The 22,127-nt window shown below is 44.9% G+C and overlaps 2 protein-coding genes across 3 annotated transcripts; both read left to right on the plus strand.

Annotated features, from left to right (window-relative positions):
- Positions 1–46: 46 nt before the first annotated feature.
- Positions 47–6,657, plus strand: arsk (arylsulfatase family, member K). Of its 2 annotated transcripts, none has more exons than XM_018758965.2 (8): positions 47–545; positions 2,221–2,350; positions 2,564–2,723; positions 3,637–3,919; positions 4,095–4,266; positions 4,359–4,583; positions 5,239–5,454; positions 6,324–6,657. In XM_018758965.2, exons 1-8 carry the CDS (start codon positions 405–407, stop codon positions 6,596–6,598), a joined length of 1,602 nt encoding a protein of 533 aa, XP_018614481.2. In that variant the 5' UTR covers positions 47–404; the 3' UTR covers positions 6,599–6,657. The 2 variants fall into 2 exon arrangements, with proteins under 2 accessions (XP_018614481.2, XP_018614482.1); XM_018758966.2 differs by lacking the exon at positions 47–545 and adding an exon at positions 978–1,294.
- Positions 6,658–7,381: 724 nt separating this feature from the next.
- Positions 7,382–20,614, plus strand: nol6 (nucleolar protein 6 (RNA-associated)). Its single transcript, XM_018758904.2, has 26 exons — positions 7,382–7,534; positions 8,173–8,397; positions 9,092–9,208; positions 9,394–9,573; positions 9,710–9,878; positions 10,592–10,726; positions 10,967–11,130; positions 11,235–11,355; positions 11,533–11,591; positions 11,687–11,788; positions 12,268–12,383; positions 12,771–12,948; positions 13,107–13,229; positions 13,506–13,654; positions 14,032–14,107; positions 14,220–14,360; positions 14,455–14,572; positions 14,700–14,854; positions 15,089–15,252; positions 15,350–15,502; positions 15,622–15,719; positions 15,852–15,976; positions 17,304–17,393; positions 17,643–17,843; positions 19,336–19,437; positions 20,365–20,614. Exons 1-26 carry the CDS (start codon positions 7,481–7,483, stop codon positions 20,512–20,514), a joined length of 3,465 nt encoding a protein of 1,154 aa, XP_018614420.2. The 5' UTR covers positions 7,382–7,480; the 3' UTR covers positions 20,515–20,614.
- The last annotated feature ends 1,513 nt before the right edge of the window (positions 20,615–22,127 follow it).

A 22,127-nucleotide genomic window follows, 5' to 3' on the forward strand; every position in this document is an offset into this window, starting at 1 on the left:
TGTGTTGAGCAGCGGACGCAATAGCTCTTAACGGGGATCAGTTGAGGATGGAGAAGTTGTGATCGCGCTCGTTGAGGGCAAACTAGCGTAACTGATCCAGAAACAGTTAGAAGCCCGTATTTGGAATTTTTATTGACTGCAGATAACGAGAGGCTCAGTTTCTGTGTTCCTTAAGCTGCACCGTAGCGTGTCCACCCAGGGAGTGCTGCCTTCTCGCCCGGCGCTTCTGCACCTGTTTACACGTTAAATAAATAAATAAACAAACACACACACAGCCAAGCCACCAACCAACTGCTGGGATAACTTTTTTTTTTTTTGTTTTCTTAATTTTCTGACGTGCATGCTTAACGCCGGTTATGGCTCCTTCGCAGAAGTGTTCGTGAGGTTCCCTGAAATTCAAAAGCATGATCATGTGCTGGCGGCTAGTAGTTGTTGTTGTTGTTCTTTGCTGCTCGAGCACGAATCATGTGGTGATTTGGGCCAGGAACGGCACTCAGCAGCAGGCGTTCAGACCCAACATCGTGATGGTGATGTCCGATGCCTTTGTAAGTATCACTCACTTCCGGTGTATAACAAAGATTTACACTCGCGCGGCGCATCTCATAGAAAATACAATTTTTGTGCATCAGAGACAGACATGATGATAATAGTTGCAGACGACGTGTCATTCTTAAGTAAACTAGTTTGTTTTTTTCCACTTTTTTTATGTACGATGTTCATCACACGAGTAGGTGCACAAATCTCAGGATAGACGATTCCTGATTTGCGATACATTTACATTACAGGAGTAACTGTGTAAAGATCATAAAGTTAGTGCATGAACATTTACATCTTACGTAAACTTAAGAGATCATCATGTGCGAAGTGAGTCTGGAAGAGAGGTGAGTTTTCAGACCCTTTTTAAATGTAGACAGGGATTCAGCAGTTCTGAGGGAGAGGGGGAGGTCGTTCCACCACAACGGAGCCGGAACCGAGAACCTCCGCGCTTCACCTTTCGTGCGCGGGACCGCCAAGCGAGCAGAGGTAGAAGAGCGAAGGAGTCTGGTTGGGGTGTAGCGGTTGAGCAAGTCTTGTAGATATCTGGGAGCAGTTCTACTGATACATTTGACCTGTAGGCAATAATCAGGGTTTACTTGTGTATGTGTGTGTGTGTACAGTAGGCCAGCAGGAAGTGTTCTGCTTTGCCATCTTCTGTTCAGATGTGAAGGTCGCAGGTTCAAATCCCCCTTCTGCTTTAGTACCCTTCATGAAGGTTCTCTGCCAGTGTGGAGCAGCTGCTGTTTACACGTACAGCGTAAGTCATTGTGCACTTGCTTTCTGTCACTTAGCTCACACTTTCCTCCGAAGTGACTTGGAATATTAGGCGACCTGTTCGTACAGTTAAGGGTACTAAGTACCTCGTGGTGGGATCTGAACCTGTAACCTCAGAGTGCGAAGGGAGAAGCTGTAACCGCTACGCCACCTGCTGCCACAAAAACAATGATCTCAAAAAAGTGTCTGAAATGATGCCTTGAATGACGCATGATGGAGCGTACAGGAAATAAGAGCAACTGCGAGTTGCCTCCGATAACACAATCCAACAAACTTTATTATGTCAATTTTTCTTTTTTTTTCCATTCAGTTTTGTTAGATAAGTATAGTTTGGGCAGTAGGTCATACTACATGTCAGTTTTTCAAAAAAAAATATTTCACATTCTTGAAATGAGCAAATTTTGGTGAATTTTGGCACCAGTTCCCAAGCACCGAAAATTCGAGTACCTTTCAGGATCTGATGCTTCCTAGAATGTTTTGGTACTTTCTGGAATGTTCTGGTGCATTCCAATGGTCGTAAAGTACCAAACTGAAAGTGACATTCTAAAAGAACTAGTGGTATTTTTGTAATCGGTAAACTTTAGCCAATAATAATCAGTGCAAACATCAACATGACTTGTGAACTTGTGTAATGGCACTAGCTGAAAACAATAATAATAATAATAATAATAATGACTAATAATAATAATAATAACAACAATAGTAATCTCGACCTTGGTTTTGAGAAAATCAAAAACATTTGCTAAGGAATAACGAAATCCAGTAAAAAAAATTATCTAAAATTACTGCCAAATGGAACCACATGTTACACATCACCTTTTTTTTTTTTTTTTTTTACAAGTGTTTCTTTCTGTGTGAGCTGCCTGTTTCCGTAGCTCAGGGGAAGTGTGACGCCTCTCCTTTGTCTAGGATGGAAGGCTGACCTTTCGTCCTGGCGCTGACGTGGTACAGCTGCCGTACATCGGGTACCTGAGGGAGCGGGGGGTCGTCTTCCTCAACGCCTACACCAACTCCCCCATCTGCTGTCCGTCCAGAGCAGGTACCGCGGTGACATCCCTCCATGCAGCGTCCTTGTGCTGAACATGCCTGTGTTTTAAACATACACGTTGACACATTGTTTGTTTCCTCACTGCTCTCCACTTACTGTACAATGGTAAATATCCCCTATTGTTGTACACCATTTCTTAACAACATTTGCAATTTTGATGCATGTTATAAATGTGTGTATATAAATGTATACTTTATTCCACAGCTATGTGGAGTGGTCGCTTTGTACATCTGACTCAGTCATGGAATAATTTTAAGTGTCTGGATAAAAATTACACCACATGGATGGATATTCTACAGGAGAATGGATATCGCACCAAGAGCTTCGGAAAGCTGGATTTCACCTCTGGTGGCCATTCCGTTAGGTGTGTGGCTAGATTTGTGGTAATCGGTGTGGTATACTGTCTTTTTTGTGTTTATGAACATGGTTTAATAAAACATTTGTAATAACTGAGGCGTAAATATGAATTATAGTTACTGAGGCAGGGTTGCTTTACTTTTAGTTCATCCGTCCAATTTCAATAAACACGTGTTCTGAGCAGGGTTGCAGTGAACTGGAGCCTATCCCCAACGCATTGGGTGCAAGGCTGGGGCTGGGGGGGGGTACACCCTGGCCGGGATACCAGTCCGTCCTAGAGTAGCCACAAGCACTAGGGGCAATTTAGCATCATAGATTCACCCAAACTGCATGTCTTTGGACTGTGTGAGGGAACCAGAGCACCCCGGGGAAACGCACAGACCTCGGGAGAACATGCAAACTCCACACAGGCTGCACAGGGCTCAAACCCATGTTCTTATGCACCACACAGGTGCTGTGCCACCCTGTCTTCCTAATCACCTAAAAGGATTTTTCAGTTACATACTGTACATATGAGTATATGTTAAACTGGTGTGAAACTGAGTTAAACTAAATGATAGTTTTTATAAAACAAGTATTCAGTTCTAATCACTGATTAATACGTGACACGGCCAGTAAATTCAAAGAATGGTGGCGCACAACGGCCAGTCTTAGAACTTAATGACATATGATGAGCCAGAGCACCCTTTTGGAGGAAACCCAAATATTGCAGGCAGTTATGATGCAAAAGCCGCAGTTGACATTTGAAAACACCAGAAGCAAAACTGTTAAAATATTAAAAAGCCAAACTCTCCATCATTGTCACTGGGCTGCAGAAGTGATCACTGATGTTTGGTAGCACTTCCTTGTTTTCGTCATAACTGCATGACGACTGAGCCGGATAATGCATGGTTCTCAGCTGTGTTTATTCTAAAACTCAGCAATCGCGTCGAGGCCTGGACTCGAGATGTGCCGTTCCTGCTTCGACAGGAGGGTCGTCCGGTGACTGACCTCACGGGCGACGCTTCCACCGTGCGGGTTATGACCAAAGACTGGAATACGACGGACAGCGCGGCCCGGTGGATCCGACACACTGCCGCATCGCTTTCCCAGCCTTTTGCCCTGTACCTGGGTCTGAATCTGCCTCACCCCTACCCCACAGACTCGCTGGGGCCCAATGCTGGGGGCTCCACCTTTCGCTCCTCCCCCTACTGGCTGAAAAAGGCAAGTATTCCAGCACCTTCTGTAACAATAGTTTGTACTCTTTGTGAACACACGCTTTGTATAAATGAATTTCAGGAGTTCGCTAATAACTTTGTCGATCATAGCCCGATATCTAAGCGTGTGTATTGTTGCTCCTTGTTGATGATGTCTGGTCGATGCCTTTACCCATGCACAGGTGTCACGTCAGCTCATTTCTCTTCCCAAATGGCTCCCCGTGGAAGAGATGCATCCTGTCGATTACTACTCCACCTTCACCAAGAACTGCAGCAGCAACTTCACGGAGGAGGAGGTTCGAGACATCCGAGCCTTCTACTATGCCATGTGCGCAGAGGCAGACGCCATGCTGGGTGAGTGACCAGCTAGCTGGCGTCACAGAACAAGTCTTGGTCGTGTAACGCACTCGTTGTCATGCCGACTGCTGTCTGGTATTGATCTGCAGGTGAGGTTGTGTCTGCCCTGTCAGATGTCGGGCTTCTGTCCACTACGCTGTTAATGTTCACCTCTGACCATGGTGAGCTGGCTATGGAGCACAGGCAGTTCTACAAAATGTCCATGTTTGAGGGAAGCTCCCACGTTGCATTGCTCATGGCTGGTCTGGGAATGAAAGCTGGCCTGGAGGTACAGCAGCCCGTCTCGCTGGTGGACATCTACCCGACAGTCCTGGGTAAGGGGCACACAGTGGTGTACGCAACACTATACCGCAGTGACACAGGTAACTCTGTACCAGAGCTGTCACACACCTGCTCACAGAGTAGCACACGTGGCAGACGTGGATCATTAATAGATCATAGAGTGCAAGTTATGTCTTGTAGCCTTGGTCTGGGACTCAATCCCAAATGACCAAATCCACAGATTGGCCATTGAATTCAGCAGAATGGTCAAGTTCTTATTTCATGAATTTACTATAATATAGAATACTGTGTATATGAACTTATAATGTTGCTTGGTGATGGACTGGAGTCCCATCCAAGGTGTGTGTGCGTTGTGTTTCTAGGATCGAGTCCAGACCGCTACAACCTTCAATGGACTATTGGATTTTGATAAGGGATGGGTGGATAATTTATACAGTGTAATGAAATGGTGGAAAAAAAAAAGTAAAAAATTACTATTGTTTTAATCTATTAAACAGTTATAAATTTTAAGTATTTGGTGCAGTTGTAAAATGTTCTGCTGTTTATTTAAAAAAAAAGTATTCCCCCCATTTTAAATCATGGCTCACTAGTGTTTACAGTGTGTTTACACTTTACAAGCTGCTTAAAATAGTTTATTTGCTTTATGTGTGCAGCTGTCCATTATCCTAGTCATGTGTTAATTTTCAGATCTGACTGGAGTCCCTGTACCTGTGGGTGTCAGTGGTCATTCCCTCTTACCTCTGATGTACCAGAGCTCCTTATCTGGGGATAGGGTCCACCCAGGCTGGGTGCTCAGTGAGTACCATGGCTGTAATGCCAATGCGTCGACTTACATGCTGAGGACAGGACCATGGAAATACATTGCCTATGATGATGGGTCCAGTATCCCCCCACAGCTTTTTGGTGAGTTCAAAACACAACATATTTGAAAATGCCTTTGTACTTTCCCCTATAATCCTGACTTTATATAAGCACTTGGCTGATTTACAGAGCTGCAGAGTTATCATACTTTTAAAAATAATAGCACACGTGTGCCTGAAACTTGTACAGTATTTGCTCTGTACCACTTTTTTTTGTAAATCCTTATTTAAAAAAAAAAAAGGAAAAAAAAAAGACGACTTTCTGATGTACAAGGGCCCAGTTGTATAAACTTTGTGATTACCACAAGCCACAATGAGCCCATACATTTTATTTTTGGTGTGCATCTTGGAGGTGAACCACATCTAAGTGTCTAAGAATAATTATTACAACAGTCTTTTGTGAAAGAGCACAAATCCAAACAAAAGAGGGAGGAAATGTTAAAATGTGGAATGGGAGCTGGTGGTATAAAGATGGTCCTTAGTGAGTCCTCTATACAGCGTGAGAAAATACCAAAAAGCTTTTTCTTTCAATGCATTTCATTTAAGAGTCAGAAATGTATAGGTTATACAATTTTAAAAATAACATTGCTAAGTGATGTAGTTTTTATTTTTTCCAAAATGTCTGCTGTAAGACATTTTTTAATGGAAACTTTTTCCTTTCTCAAATGTTAATATTTTCCAGTACAAGGCTTGTCAGAACCTCAAAAAGTGTTAAACACACAAAGCAAACTACATTTCTGTATTTGACACATCTCTTCGTGGGATCATGCAACTCTGACTGTTAACTCTAGTAACATTTGAATGATATTAATATTTGAGTGAACGATATTAACAAAAATATAGTCGCGGGTTTTTAAAACAACAAAAACAGAAGACAAACTCGAGTAATCTGCTCTTCCCTGTCATGTCCAGATCTGTCCAGTGATGAAGAGGAGCTGAAAAACGTGGCAGCCCGGCTCCCCCGGCTGTGCCAGCAGCTGGACAAAGCGCTGCGTTCCATCGTGAACTATCCCAGCGTTTCCCAGGCCGTGCATCGCTACAACAGGCAGCAGTTCGGCGCGTGGAGGGACAGTCTTGGGGAGAACTACAGCAGCACCATTGCTAGTCTGCGGTGGCATCGAGACTGGCGCAAGGACCCAAGAGGCTATGAGAGAGCCATTGACGAGTGGCTGGGTGTGTCTGCATAGGCTGCTCATTTGCATATGCAAATGTAAATGCAAATGTACTGTATGTCTCCCGTGTCCCTCTTGATTTTTTTTTTGTTCAGCACAATGTTTGTTTATTGCGTAAAATTAAGTTTTAAAAATGGCAGAAACTTGCAATACAAGTAGAAGCAAGAATGTCCTTTCTCTCCTCTTTTTAAACTTAGGTTGAAATGCTCACTTTTTTCACTGTAATTTATCGGTGATCCTTTTGACCAAAAGAGGTGTTTGTATATAATATATACAGTATAATAAATTATTCTTTATTTCCATACACAGACTTTTCAAATGAGTTAATTGCCCCAATTTAATGGGAATTGTAATATATATTCGTATTTATGTAATTATTTTTACATTTCGTAATTTTTAAATTAAGTTGATTTTTTCCAGATGATTTTTTTGTAAAAATGTCGTTCAGATGTACTTAAGACAAAAATGATGACCCCTGGTCAATAATAAGAGAAACGCTGAATATTAAAACCTATACAGTTGCAATATATCGGAGATTTTTCGACGTAAATAAAAAGTAAGCGAAATCCCGCCTCCGCCTTTTTCCTGTCTCTGCTTACGCGCACGCGCAAACTGCGCTTTAGTAGTACGACGTGTCGTGAAATATTGCCGTATCTTGCTTTTACTGTATTACGCATAGCAACTTGATAAAGCCGCGGCGAGCTTCTGGGTAAAGGGTCAAAACTGACCAATCAGAATTCGCGCTTTTAACTCCTATCCAGTCATTGAGTGAGAAATGTAAGAAACGTAGAACTAGGTTGTCCCAGGACGCACATGTGAGACCTTATGGTGAAATGCATGACTGAGGTTGTGTAGCGACAGTACTTGTAAAGAACGTGTTTTTTAAAATTTTGATGAATGACGATGAAGAGAAAGGCCAAGAAACTACCTGCCTCGAAATCAGCGGAAGAGGTATCGTAATCGGCTCCCTAAAATTACACTAAACAGAGAGAGACCATGGCTCATGCCATGGCATGAGTGAGATGCTTCACTGTGTGTCTGAAGCAAGCAGTTAATAGTAATTTTTTTGAAGCTAACTAAGTAAGACTTAATTTCAGCTGTGGGTAAATAATTTAAATTCCAGTAACACTATCTTAGATTAGAAAAAAAATCTCTGCTCAATCAATGATTGAGTGAATGTAATTTATGAAATTATGGCTTGCAGAAATCCAAATCCGAATTTTAAACACGGTTGTTGTTCATCAACTTGATGTTCTCCTCACTGTTCTGCCATGATCATCATCATCATGATCATGATGATGTCCTCTCAGCTACTGTGACACAAAAAATAAATTTGATTAGAAGGCCCCCATGTGGGGTGCACTTTTAAACACTCAACCTGCTGCTCTGTGAGTATAAAATTTTGGAAATAATTGGCTGGAGATGTTTTTTTTTCCCCTCTTCTCTTGATGTCTGCGAATGTAGCTTTATTTGCTTGATACCGAAACCTTGGCATGCTGCATGTTGCAATGACTGTGTGTCCTTTGCGCAGTGAATTACGTTCCTCCGCTCGTCTTCCGAGACCCCGAATTCAGTGACGCTTTTCGTAGGTGGAGAATTCAGACCCATCATCACACGGTGAGGAAGAAGAGGATGAGGAGGAGCTCCCGACACCGTCGAAGGCGACGAAGACGGAAGATCATGCTTCGGAGGAATCGGTCCCGCGTCCCCAGAAGCTCTCCAAGGGGGAGTTGTACAAACCCCCGACTGCTGAGGAGCTGCACCAGCTCAAGGAGGCTGAGAGCCTGTTCCACTGCAATCTGCTGAAGATGCAGGTCAGCGAGCGGACGTGCGTTGCATCCGTTGGCCTGACTTTTCACTTGGGCCGGGAGCGTAGCGCTTAGAGCTGCTGCCTTTGGACCCAAAGGTTGCAGGTTCAAATCCCGCCTCTAGCTGTGGAACCCTTGAGCAAAGTACTTAGCTTAAATTGCTCTAGTGAAGTCACCCATCTGTATCAGTGGATAAATATAAGTATGAATGTAAGTAGCTTGGGGGTGCAGTGGCGCAGTGGGTTGGACTACAGTCCTGCTCTCCGGTGGGTCTGGGGTTCAAGTCCCGCTTGGGGTGCCTTGCGACGGACTGGCGTCCCGTCCTGGGTGTGTCCCCTCCCCCTCCAGCCTTACGCCCTGTGTTGCCGGGTAGGCTCCGGTTCCCCGCGACCCCGTATGGGACAAGCGGTTCAGAAAATGTGTGTGAGAGTAGCTTAACATTGTAAGGCACTTTGGAGGAAAAACATCAGCCAAAGGAATAAATCTAAATGTAAGCTAGCTGCAGAATCATGATTATTTTGTATTGTTGTGCAAGTATGCTGAACAGTGTAGCGTTCTGACCATAATTGGTCGCGTTTCACATGGTCATATTTTTCTAATGACGCAGTAAGATCTATTTGCTGTGTGTCTACCGCTTGACCTGTGAAATCATCTTATTTTTTTTTCATATTTCACTTTAATTTTTGTTTCTTGCTGGCAGATGGAGGAGCTGTTGAAAGAAGTGGTCTTGAGCGAACGCAGGAAACGTTTGGTGGACTCTTTCATAATGAAGATCAAAGCGTTGCTTCAAAATGTTCCGCAGACCCGTGAGGTGGAGGTAAATAATACTGCAGCTAGGCCTGGTGGTATTAGTACTGTGGAAACACCTCAGTGGAGAGCAGTAGAGGCACTGATAGCACTTGTCGTCTTTGGTTATTATTTTGATCGTAGGTTTCTTGTGATGGGCAGACAGTATTATGCACTGTTTTTTAAGAGAGTGCATGTTTCTGTCTGCGTTTACAGCTGAATGACCATTCTTGGATTTCCGAGGGGGTCAAGGTACCATTTCTCTGGGTCCCAAAGACCACCAAGGGCAAGTTTCACATGGCACCCCCCGCCTCTGTTTCCCTGGTGGGTAGTTACCCACTGGGCACCTGCACGAAACCGTCGGTATCTGTGGATCTTTCCGTCATCATGCCTCCTGTAAGTTGGGCGACGTTTAAGTGGAATTAGAAAAGCAACCCGTTAACAAAAATAATCTGTGTTTTTAGTTTTCTGAACTTTTACCAGGTTTCGGATCCACACTGTTTTGTTTTTGATCTTTTTTCTGTGCTGTCAGGCTGTCCTGCACCCTAAGGATGTCTTGAACCAGAGGTACCCACGGAAAAGAGCTCTCTACCTGGCAGGCTTGGCACAGCACCTCAGGTCATCTCCTGAAATCGGAACGCTGCGCTACTCCTGTCTGCATGGCAACCGCCTCCGGCCCCTTTTACTGCTGACACCTCCAGGTAGTGTGTTGGAGAGGAACTGGGACTGGGCTCCTTCTAGCACAATGCACAATGTGGAGCGGCTGCAGAGGATTTAGCTGAGAAATTGTGCGACAGAGACGGGACAGCTGGTAGTGCTGTGGTTAGAGTTTACTGCCTTTGGAGCCAAAGGTCCCAGGTTGATGTCTCACATCTAGCTGTAGTACTCTTGAGCAAGGTACTTATCTGAAAGTGCTCCAGTAAAATTACCCAGCTGTGTAAATGGGTAAATAATTGTAAGAACCTTAACGTTGTAAGTCTCTTTGGAGAAAAGCGTCAGCTAAATGAATAAAGGTTAATGTTAGAGGCCTACAAAGGACAGAAAGAGCACTAACTAAATACCAACAGGTGTCTGAAATGGTACATTTTTAGACACACACACACTTTCTGAACCGCTCGTCCCATTCGGGGTCACGGGGAGCCGGAGCCTAACCCGGCAACACAGGGCGTAAGGCTGGAGGGGGAGGGGACACACCCAGGACAGGACGCCAGTCTGTCGCAAGGCACCCCAAGCAGGACTCGAACCCCAGACCCACCGGAGAGCAGAACCCGGTCAAACCTGCTGTGCCACCGTGCCCCTCCCATACCAGAGACTGTGGTTTTTAAAGAAAATTGCAATGCAGCTGGTGCTGGTCTAATGTGCCAGAGACAAAAAGACCTGCTTCCTGAGTTGACGTGATATGTCCATCCTCTAGGAAAAGACTCCAACTCCCTCACTGTGAAGATCCATGTTTACCCCCCACCGGGATTCTTCAAGCCCAGCCTTTTCCACCCGAAAAGGAACAACGTCCGGACGCACTGGTACACGGGCCTAGAGGCTCCACAGCCTGGTGAGAGCGCAGGTTAAATCTGGGGATAAATTCTGTAGATATTAACCTTCTCAAGGCATTTCAGGAAAAATGTGAAAAGAAAGGTAGTTTTTGTAAAATTCTTCTGAATGTGCATCTTTCCTAAAATCGATGCAGGTTAGGTGATTTGCAGGAGCGATAAGGTGGGTTGGGTGATGAATGATCTGGTAAAACAATCCGAAGGCTGACATCTCTTGTTATGTCTGCATTGTTTGGTCACAGATGCAGTTGGGCCACCAACGCCTCACTACAACAGCTCCCTTCTGGGAGACGTCTTGCCAAAGGCACATCTGCAGTTTCTGTCTGCCATATCTGCGCAGTGCAGCGCCTTTGGTGAAGCTGTGGCCCTGCTCAAAGTATGGCTCAGGCAGAGACAGCTGGATCGGGTAAGGTTCAGAATGTTCCTGCATTGGTGTGTGACGCGTCACTCTCAAAGCGCGTGTGTGTACATGCGGGTGTTTGACTTGTTGCTCCATCTGTCCCTTTCCAGGGTGCAGGGTGTTTCAGTGGGTTTGTGGGCTCCATGCTGGTGGCCTACCTTCTCTCCTCGCACAGAGTCAGCAACAGCATGACTGCCTATCAGCTGCTTAGGAACTCCCTGCATTTTTTAGGTAAACATTTCGCTGGTGTGGTCTTGACCATTGAGCATTTACAGTGTGTTTATCCAGCAAACACAACGTTGTTGCTGTGGAGTTGTGGGTAAACATGTTAATTTGCCACCCAGCCCTGACCCTGTTTTCATTTTTCTGAATTGCTGTTTCCCGTTCCCCTCTTTTCTCCATAATCAGCCTCCACTGACCTCACGAAGAATGGGATCACTCTGGCAAAGAACCCAGATTCAAAGGCGGTAGGAGCAGAGTCCTGGTGGCTGAGCAGGATGAGGTTGTTGGTGTCTGTGTTTATGGCTCATAATATCCCCTCTCTGTACTCCTGCCTACGTAGCCTACGCTCCATGAGTTCCACAGCACCTTCCAAGTGGTCTTTGTGGATCCCTCCGGGTACCTTAACCTCTGTGCAGACATGACAGCTAACACTTACAAACAGGTGAGCATCACAACCTACCGTTGCATGTAAGGCAGTAGGTGGTTGCAGGTTCAAGTTGGCTAAGTGTGGTGCTACTTGACTCTTTGGGATGTTTAATGTAGAGCCTTGGGTTTGAAATACCAATTTGGTTGCTATACAAATAATGGTGCTTTTTATCCAAGGCTCTGTGGCTAGTTTGCTATCTGATGATTGCAACGGTTTTTACATTATTTAGTGCTTTCACAACTTACAATTAAAACTTTAAACGTCATATTTTATAGAAGCGGTTCAGACTTACAGTAACTTGTTGCTCAAGTGTAAAAGCTCCTCATAAAATTTGAGCCTTCAGGCATCTGGTCTGAAGCGCAGTCTTTTAAACATCAGACGTTAGAATATTTAGTTTTTTTTTGCATAATTAAAAATTGAGACTTTGGTTCATGGAACTTGATGGTGTATTCCAGAGCTTATAAATAATATCTTATTTGGCTTCCTGTGTTCAGGTTCAGAATGAGGCTTCGCTGTCCCTGCAGTTCTGGGATGACCCCACAGTAGATGGCTTCCAGGCCCTTTTGATGACTCCCAAACCCCTCATCAGAACTTGTGACCATGTCTTCCAGTGAGTCTTGAATCATGCTTCCCACAACTGCCTGTTTTTGTGGGGTAAGCAGTAATATTTCCGTTTGGCATTGACATTGGGCCACTTATTTGGCAAGTAGTAGATGTGTCAAAATACCAAGAACGTCTTTTTCCACTTCAGTCAAGAATGCTGAAGTTAGACTTTCTGCTGGAATTGCAACAGGAAATGTGTCCTGTCAAAATCTAACAGCTGAGGTTGCAAAGCTAAATGTGTGACTAAGGATATTTTCATATTCTGTTCCTGAAAAAGATCTGATATACCCTGGTGTAAGTAATCCATGCAGAGATGTCACACGGTAGCAGAAAACACCTTTTCTCCATTCTTCTATATTAACGCTCTCATTTTTGGGGTTTTTTTTTCTCTCAGGCTTCATGGGCTGGTCAAGCTACAGGCCTCCTGCAAGAAGCTCAACCTCCTTGGTGAACTGATGGACCACGGTGGAGACTATGTGCTCACAGCACTGCCCTTCATTCTCTCCCTTTTACAACTGGGACTGGGAAAAAGGATCCATCTGCTGACGCATTCCTTGACGGCTGACCCGGAGGTGAGACCGTGAGCAATACCTGTGGATGTCGATACTGAAGTCACAAAGGAATCTGTGCTGACAGACTCTTCTGCATTACGTTCGATTCGTTCTTCTGAAGCTTGTTTCTTTACGTGCTGAAGTCTTGTATTTGAAACACTGCACATAAAATGTCACAGTGGTCTGTGGACAGCGAACCCCCCAAACACAAGGACCAGACACCGTTGTCCTTTGGCCTCTTGCTGAACCCTGAGCATTCGTCCTCTGTGCTAGAGAGGGGTCCCCCAGCGGACAGTCCCGAGGTAGGCTCTCTGTGGATCTCATGTGCTATCTGACAGCGTTCTCTTTAGCACCATGGCATACGTTGATTAAATTACAAGAACACATAACTACACGGCCATAAACAGCTGGAATAGTCTTCGGAGTACAGTTTTGAAAAGTATTCCCATTTTATCATGTTCTTCCTTCATTCAAAGCAACGCAGTCTTTGACATCAGAGGTGCAGGTTTGGTTTAGTTTAGAAGTTGGGCATTTATAACCGGGAAGCGTGTTTAAAGTGGGTTTCTGTGCGTCTCCAGGCGGCAGAGTTCAGGCAGCTGTGGGGTCCTCGGGCGGAGCTGCGGCGCTTTCAAGATGGTGCCATCACCGAGGCCGTGCTGTGGGGGGGCTCGTCTGCCTGCCAAAAAAGGCTGGTTCCCCGCGAGATCATCACACATCTGCTTCAGCTGTGAGTCTCCTTGCTGTCCTTTTCCTGACTGCAGTGCAGGTCCCATCGGTCCTGTGAGATCTGTGTGATTTTACTCTTCTTCTCCAAAACTTAGGTTTTACATTGTGATACTTCAGATTAATTTATTTTTTCCTGTCTTGTGTGAAAATTAACCTGGGAAGATTGAAATGTTTCTGATATTATGGGACGTAGCGGTAGCTATGGTAAATACCGCTCAATTAGACTGAAGAGCGGCCCAATGAGTTCGCTTGGAGTGCAATTTAAAAGCCTGCAACCATTGTCATTACTTGCGTATTATGCCAGTGGCACGAGTGCCAAGACCTTTTATTGTGTTTTTAAAACATTTGTACAGTCATTCTCCATATTTTGCCTTCCAGTCACGCTGATATTCCAGAGTCCTGCGTGCGATACGTTGGAGGGCTTTTTGACGATGTCATCAAAATTGGGCGGAGGGTAAGAACATTGTCTGAAGCCAACAGTTTATACGTTTTCGACCAGTTTAAGGGTTACCTCTTATCCATCAACACGGCAAGTTGTCAGGAAGCCCTGTGCCTGTGTGCCATAGTCTTGCAGCACCGGAGAGGAGGAAAGCCTGAAGGTGGTGCAGTCCTTTGACGACCTGAGTCGCAAGCTATGGCAGTTGGAGGATCTGCCTCTGTCCATCACCTCCGTGCAGGCTGCCCACCCGGCCCTGAGATACACGCAGGTGACTGGCACTCCACGCCACGTGCAGCAGCCATTCACACATTGTTGCAGCCTTCAACTTTACACTCATAACGTGTCGTGCCTGGAATGTACAGGTGTTTCCTCCGGTCCCTCAGAAGCTCGACTACTCGTTTTTCGAACAAGACAAGCAGTCAAGGGCGCTAGTGCCACACAAGGACAAGCCGTGCCCCGTATTCATCCCCCCTCTACAAGGTAGCGCATGCCCCATTGCAAAGAAGCATTTCCTTCATTTTGTTTGTCACTTCGCCCTCAAAGCCCACCGTAAGTGAGTAAAGGTGAGACTCAGCTTCTTGTCTCTCTCACCACGACCGTTTTGCAGTGATCTGCCACATGGAGGGCAGCGGGAAGTGGCCCCACGAGCGGCTGGCCATCCGCCACGTCAAGGCCGCCTTCCACATCCGCCTTGGGGAGCTGCTCAGGAAGCAGCACATGTACACTTGCAGTACCACTCCTACGCACGTGGACGTCTACAAGGTACGCTGAGGTCCAAAGCCACCCGCTCTCTGTTGTGGCCATTAAGATGAAGGTTTTGCACTGCTTTCTCATATGCTGTTGCCTTCCATTTCCCCTCTCCACTTACATCTCATGTCCTAAGGAGGGACATGAGGCTGCGTAGGTATTTGCAACTGCCTGATCCCTCCCTGTTTCTCCATCTACCTTCTGAGCCCCAGTCACATTTTTTTTTTTCTCCCCTCTTTCTACACCCAGGATGGCCTCATATTCCGTATTCAGGTGGCCTATCACCGGGAGCCCCAGGTCCTGAGGGAAAGCATTGGCCCTGATGGGTTGCTGCGTTACCGTGATAACGAAGAGGCTCAGGCTCTAGAAATGGAAACCCTTCACAGGCCCTACCTCACCAGCACGCTTCATGGGTACCAGTGAACTGCATAGTTCCAATATTCCCAATTCTCCCGGGTGAAATCGCGCATGGAGGTACAGGTACTGACTGTCTGGTCGTGTCTGTTCCAGGCTCCAGCAACAACACCCGTCCTTTGGAGTGACGTGTCGGCTGGCCAAGCGGTGGCTGGCAGCCCAGCTATTCAGTGATGAGGTCGACGAGGATGCAGCTGACCTCCTTGTCGCTTCGCTCTTCCTACAGCCCGTTCCATTCACTCCTCCCAGGTAGCCCGATTGCTCCACACTTCCTATGAAGTGACCACTTCCCCAGAGCCCTGCACACAGGACTGTGTCCTTCCACCATCCCTCCCTCATGATTACACATGGTGCTCTCCTCCCTGCAGCTCCCCTCAGGTTGGCTTCCTGCGCTTCCTCCACCTGCTCTCCTCCTTTGACTGGAAGAACTGTCCTTTAGTGGTCAACTTCAACAGCCAGCTCACGGGTACTTTGTGGCCGTCTCACTTAACGGAGTGCTGAGTCAGCACATGTCCTACTTCTGAACCCATAGATTTTTAAAGAAGTGTGTGTGTTTAATCCACATGTATTCTAAGAGTCCTTCTTTTACCATCTTCAGCTTCAGACTATGTCGAGATAAAGAACAATTTCATTGCATCCCGAGAGAGTCTGCCTGTCATGTTTATCGCCACGCCAAAGGACAAGAAGGTCTCCATTTGGACCAAGCAGGGGCCATCAGTGCAGGTTGGATGGGAGGTTTCTGAGCTCCCTGTATGGCTACTGTAGTGATGTTGCAGCAGGGGCTACGTATATGATTCACATGTCTGCCATAAACACAGTTCTTGTCTCTCTACTGGACATTTAATAATTCTTAAGGCACCTGCATATGTATAGAAGTATTTCCACCTCCTTCATTGCACATTATGGCAGTTCTAAAAGAAGGGTTAATTCAAGATACCTACTTATATTTAGACTTAAACATATTTCTTGTCCTAATTTGTAAGATTGGTTTTTAGATACACGAACGTTACAGAAGTGCTGAACGTGCAAATGTATCCAAGTCTTCCCTCCATAAGTGGTGTAATTAGCTAATCAGTATTTATTAAAATGCTTAACATAAATTGTCATCATACACCTATATCTAATAATGCATAGACATTTACAGTATTTAAAATAATCTGAGCAGATCTTTTGTAATCACTGCTCCTTTTATCAAGTAAACAAATGAAATTTAAAGAAATGTCATCATTGATTCTCTCTTGTAATGAGGACAAACTTTCAGATCATAAGAACCCTGCATTTTTTTTTTGTCTTACCAAATGGGTTTGTTTCTTATTGTGGTGAAGCATTAATTTTTTTTTTTTTTTTTTTTTTTTTAATCAAACACCCCAGTATTTATATTTCAACTATTTGAGAGTGTATGACACTGTATTGCTGCTGCAGATATTCCTTCATACAGATATTCAAATATGCATAGACCCAAAATGCTAGCATACCTGTAGAGAAGGCTTATACCATGGAGCCCTTATAGTCTGGTGAAACCTATGCACTGCCTCTCAGAATAATATGTTAAAGTGTGTACAATAAAGTACGTACAGAAAACTACAAAGGAAACAGGTGTATTCAAATACAGTTATCAAAATGTAAAAAAAAATAAATAAATTTGTGATATAGTTATTTCATGCATTAAGAAGCACATATATTATAAGACTATACATTTAAATTACAGGCAGGTTTAAAATTTTTACCTGTTATTGCTTGGCTTGAATAAGGACATTAATCTGCGGGATGGTCTTTGACAAGACAACACACGTCCTGCTGGACACCCAGCATGTTTCGGGAAGTGATATTTCAAGGAATGTGTAACAGCTGTATCTGTGATTTCTGTTGGTGACCAAGGCACTGGTGCCGCTAACACTACTGTGGTTCAGTGACCTTGTTCCTAATTGAGGGAAACGGTCCATTTCAGTTGGCGCTCAGTGGAAGTAATAATGTTTTCTCGTCCAAGTTCACGGACCCCATGTTAGGAGAAATGCAAGTGTCGGTCACTGTTGCCATCCTGCCTCCCCAGATGCTGCAGCGACTTATTGTCGTGGCTTCAGAGAGCCTGCGAGTCCTGGAGGCACAGCTGCTGGACCCGAGTCAGAACCAAGATGTTCGGGTGAGCAAGTGGCTTTTTTTTTTTTCTTTTCTCCCCTTTCTCTTCATTTCAGGCATGCGTGTTTGCTTTACGGTTAGATGTTTCATTGGATTAAAAACAATGAACAGCTACGGAAAGGAAGAATATGCAGGTACTATTAAAGTGTCCGGCCAGTTCCAGAAACGGCGGGGAGAGGGAACACAAGTTGCCAGTTCTGCTTCTCGCCCGATCCGCTTCATTTCTAGCGTACTGTCTCGTGTCTGTTTACAGGTGGCCCTGCGGCCCCCGCTGGACATGTATGATGTGCTGATTCACCTGAACCCCAAGTACGTGCCGCTGCTGGACCAGGCCGTCGACCCACCTCACATCACGTTTAGCAGGGGCACCGTGCCTGGTTCTGCACCCAGCACCAGAGGGCTCCTCCCCGTCATCGACTTTAACCCGGTCAGCCTGTACCTGGCTGAGCTTCGGGTAAGTGAAGTCTTTTAATATCAGTATAAATTCAAAAGCTCCACTTTCATTAGTGCTAGTGAAGCTGTTTTGTTGTTGCAGTATTTGCAGCTTTAAAACCAGATGTTGAATTGAGAACTGGCCGTTATGTTGTTTTGTTGAACATTAGATCTAATTCAAAGGTCATCTGCCCAATCATTGCATAAGGGAACATAGTTAAACTGCCAGCACAGTCATTCACCCCCCATAGCGATGCCAGGTTTATAAGATTTATAGATCATTGATAGGTCTGGAACATAGTTCTTCACCGTGGATGGGCTGGTCACCTGATCAGCTTTGAAAACATGTTTTCGTGTTCATCTAGCCAGTAGGGGGCAGTAAATGACACCCAAACACAATGGGACCGTAAGGGGGGTTGATACAGCTCACTTCCACAGTGTTTACACATCTTCTTTTTACATTATTTATTTATTTATCAGATGATTTGTATGTCGCGTTACCAACTCGCACACCTTATTCACCGCAGTGACTTACTGTGTTAGGTACACTGCTTACAATGGGTCGCTCGTCCATACATCAGTGGAAAACACTTTGTCACACACACACTAGTCACCACGTACCTGAACAGCATGTCTTTGGACTGTGGGAGGAAACCAGAGCACCCGGAGAGAACACGCAAACTCCACACAGACCGAGTAGGGATCGAACCCAAATCTTCTCGCACCACCCAGGTGCTGTGAGACAGCAGTGCTACTTGCTGTACTAATCCCAAAGTAAACAGCATGTGGGATAAAGAGCAGGGGCCTTTGTGAAGCACAGTATCCTGCTGTCAGTGTGATACTGATTAACTTACCAAACCGCGACCCATTTTAGGCCTGTTCATGAGAGCTGTGCATTTTCATATTGTGGCCTCAGTAATTGAAGGTATTGAAATATCTGGTATGATTTTTGGCTCTAGTAATAGAGTAGAAAGTACTCGTTCTCCTTATGCATCCCAGTAATGTGGTATGAGTGTATGTTTAATTTTCACGTTACTGTGTTTATCACAGAAATAAACATTTCTTACAAGTATGAAGTAGTGCTAACCTGTGCTGCCCTCCTTTTTTAAATTTTATTGGAAGCTTTTCCTTTGGACGTTGGAGACAAACACTCGACATAGCAACGTTATTGTTAGTCTGGTTTGATGCTCATAGAACGTTTAAAAACAACAAAAAGTATAAGAAGTAGTGCAAGCAAGTGTTTTGTGTCCAGGGTTTTCCCGCCTTTATATGAAATGTGTCAAATGGTGCTTTTATTTCAGTGTGGTTTCAGGGTTTATGTAACTGTCAGTATGTATGTCAGAGAGGTTTTTTGGTTCAGAATGGGTATTGAATATGTTTATAAAAGACCCATGAAACTTGAGTAAGTTGTATCATTTTATGGACTGTGAAAACGATTCTGTTAACAGGGTGTTTTATTATAGTGGTGTACAGGAGCAGTGAGTACTGAGCGCTGTGATTGTGTCGTCTCCCAGGATGCATTTGGACACTTGGCGCTGTTTTTCTGCGACCCCTACGGTGGTACGGTCATTGCAGTGCTGTGGAAACCACAAGCCTTCAAAGCACAGCCTTTCAAGGTAACTGAGCGCATAGCAACGTGTGCACCTCCTGCCTCTTCCTGGGGTTGCACTTTGTCTGTTGGAGCCCATCCGTTGTCTAAATGGGAAAGAAAAGATGATGAACGCACTTTGCTGGAGCATTTTTTTTTTTTTTTTTTTTTTTTGTCTGTAGATATAAAACATTCCATGTTAGAGGTTTTTCGGATACTTACAGGTACAGCATACTTCATGCTTCATTGACTTACATCAGGTGTTGGGTTACTTCATTTCTTACAGGCTAGTTAGCAGTTGAGTGACTGGATAGTTCTTTTTAAAAAAGGTATGTCTAAGTAAACTGTTTACCCAGAGGAGTGGTATTAGTCAGGGTGAATCTCCAGAAAAGCACTCGCTTTCCTGGTCCAAGATGATTATATCTGGTGCTTCATGAACATGGTGTGAAAGAGGTGTACTGTACACATTATCACAAAGAGACAAATATGTGCTTTACATTTATTTATTTACGAGACACTTTTCTCCAACGTGACTTCCAGTGAACTCTATGTAGTGTTATGAGCCCACACACCTTATTCACCAAGGTTATTTACACTGCTAGATACACTACTTACACTGGGTCACTCATCCGTAAATCAGTGGAACAAGCTCTCTGTCACTCACACACTACAGGTGAACCTGAACAGCATGTCTTTGGACTGTGGGAGGAAACCAGAGCACACCCACACAGACAGAACGTGCAAACTCCATACAGACTGAGTGGGGATCGAACCCATGTTTTTTCCTACCACCGAGGCGCTGCAAGAGAGTGGTGCTACTCGCTGTGCCACCCTGCCGTTCGATCAAGCCGCTTTGTGCGGAACGTTCCTATGTGATATGAGTCCTTTTTAACACTGTGCACAACTTATGCAAATGTCCCATTGCCTGCCATCATCATCATGCTGTTTCTAACAGACCTCACAGATGAGTGCTCGCTGCGTGGAGGTGAGTGGAGACGAGGCTCACAGCCTTCCCAATGTGGAGGCCATCCTGGAGGACTTCCGTATCATGGGGGACGCTCTCGTCAGGAAGGTAGAGCCAAGGATGGAGAACTGGGTGGTCTGAAGAGCCCTGTTCTTCGTCACTGTTGTGATTTGCAACCGCAACCCCTCTGGCTTAGGTTACATAATGGACTTTTTTTTTTTTTTTTTCCCTTTCTTCTGTGTCCACAAATTGTTACAAAATAAAGCCATCAAAAACTAAATGCACTGGAAAATTTCTGAGTGTCCAAAAACGTAAAGCAACGTACTCCATGATCAGTTTGGTTTTGTTCCACAATTATAACCAGAGGTTTAATGTACACCTTCACTTACTGTATGTCCGAGAGATATGAACAGGTGAAGATGAAATATATCAATGAACGCTTAGTAAGGGCTCATTATATCTTCAATCATTACCTGTGTATGCACTATGTGTAATTAAGTACAATTATGGAGGATCGTAAATGTTTTCGCCTAGGGGGTACCAGCTATACTCAAACGTGTGTTCAGTCTGTGTGGTTCTGCGTACCGCGCCTTTCCTGTCGAGTTTGTGTGCGGTGTAAAGTGTGGTTAACCTACTGGAACGGACTGCGGAGAACGACTCGCGCGGCTGTCCGTGAACGTGGATGGAGGAGCCAAAGGGACTGGCTTCGTTCCGCGCTACAGTGTTTACCTAAGGCCGAACGTCTCTTCGGCGCACAGCTGGGTCACCGTCTTTGTTGCTCACGTAAAGGGGTTCGGAAAGCTGTACGTTGCTACGCGGCGATGGGATGACACGGTGGCCCAACGAGTCATGTCCTTGTTGCTCTGCATGTTTTATCGAGGTTGAGATCATGTCACTTTCCTAAACCAGCTGTGGACTTTACTATTGGTGGAAGCTGGTCTCACTGTAACTTCCAGTACCTATAAGCTGGAATGTTATAGAGGTGAAATATGAGTCTGATGCGGAAAGAATATTAGTTGTGATAGTTTACATTTTAGTGAGGTACTAGAGTGACTGGCATACAGGTTAGAGTGGCTGCCTTTGGACCAGTAGGCTGTAGGTTCAAGTCCCACCTTTGACTCCCGTACCCTTGAACAAGGTACTTATCCTAAATTTGGGAGTAATAGTTTGTTTTGGACAGTGGCGGCTTGTAGCTCGGTGAGGTGTAATGCAGGATCTGCGTCGTTCCCTGCACAGCTGAACTACAGGAGTGGTTCCGAGCTTCTGTTTGGTTTGCTCTCCGTCAATCGATACGAAAACCGGAGGGATAAGAAAGGAATTTAGTTCAAAGTCCACGTTTGTGTTAAAAGTCCTGCGCCAGACGTACCGTCTAATGTTTTTTAAGGGTAAATACGAAGTCCGTGGCAAAGGCCTGTATTACGTTTTGGAGGTTGCCTGGATTCTGCAGGAGTGTTTACATGACTTTGCGATAGAAGCCACTTTGCAGCATGGCGTTAGTTATGGGTGGTTCTCGGGTGTGCGTGTAAAATCTTTGCCATGCTACAGCACGCTCCTCAGCCGTTCGTGATCATTGTTCCCCTCCGTGGTAATTTCCCCAGGACGGCTTTGCTGCAATTATCATACTGTGCATATTGAAATGTCGTTCGAGTGCCGATTAACCGCTTTGCACGTTGATTTCTTTTGATTTTTTTTTTTTTTTTTTTGCTCGAAACCTGTCTTAAACAGAAAGTACAAAACATACAATGAAGTATTTT

Source organism: Scleropages formosus, chromosome 17 (genome assembly GCF_900964775.1).
Source record: "Scleropages formosus chromosome 17, fSclFor1.1, whole genome shotgun sequence".
NCBI classification, from domain to species: Eukaryota; Metazoa; Chordata; class Actinopteri; order Osteoglossiformes; family Osteoglossidae; genus Scleropages; species Scleropages formosus.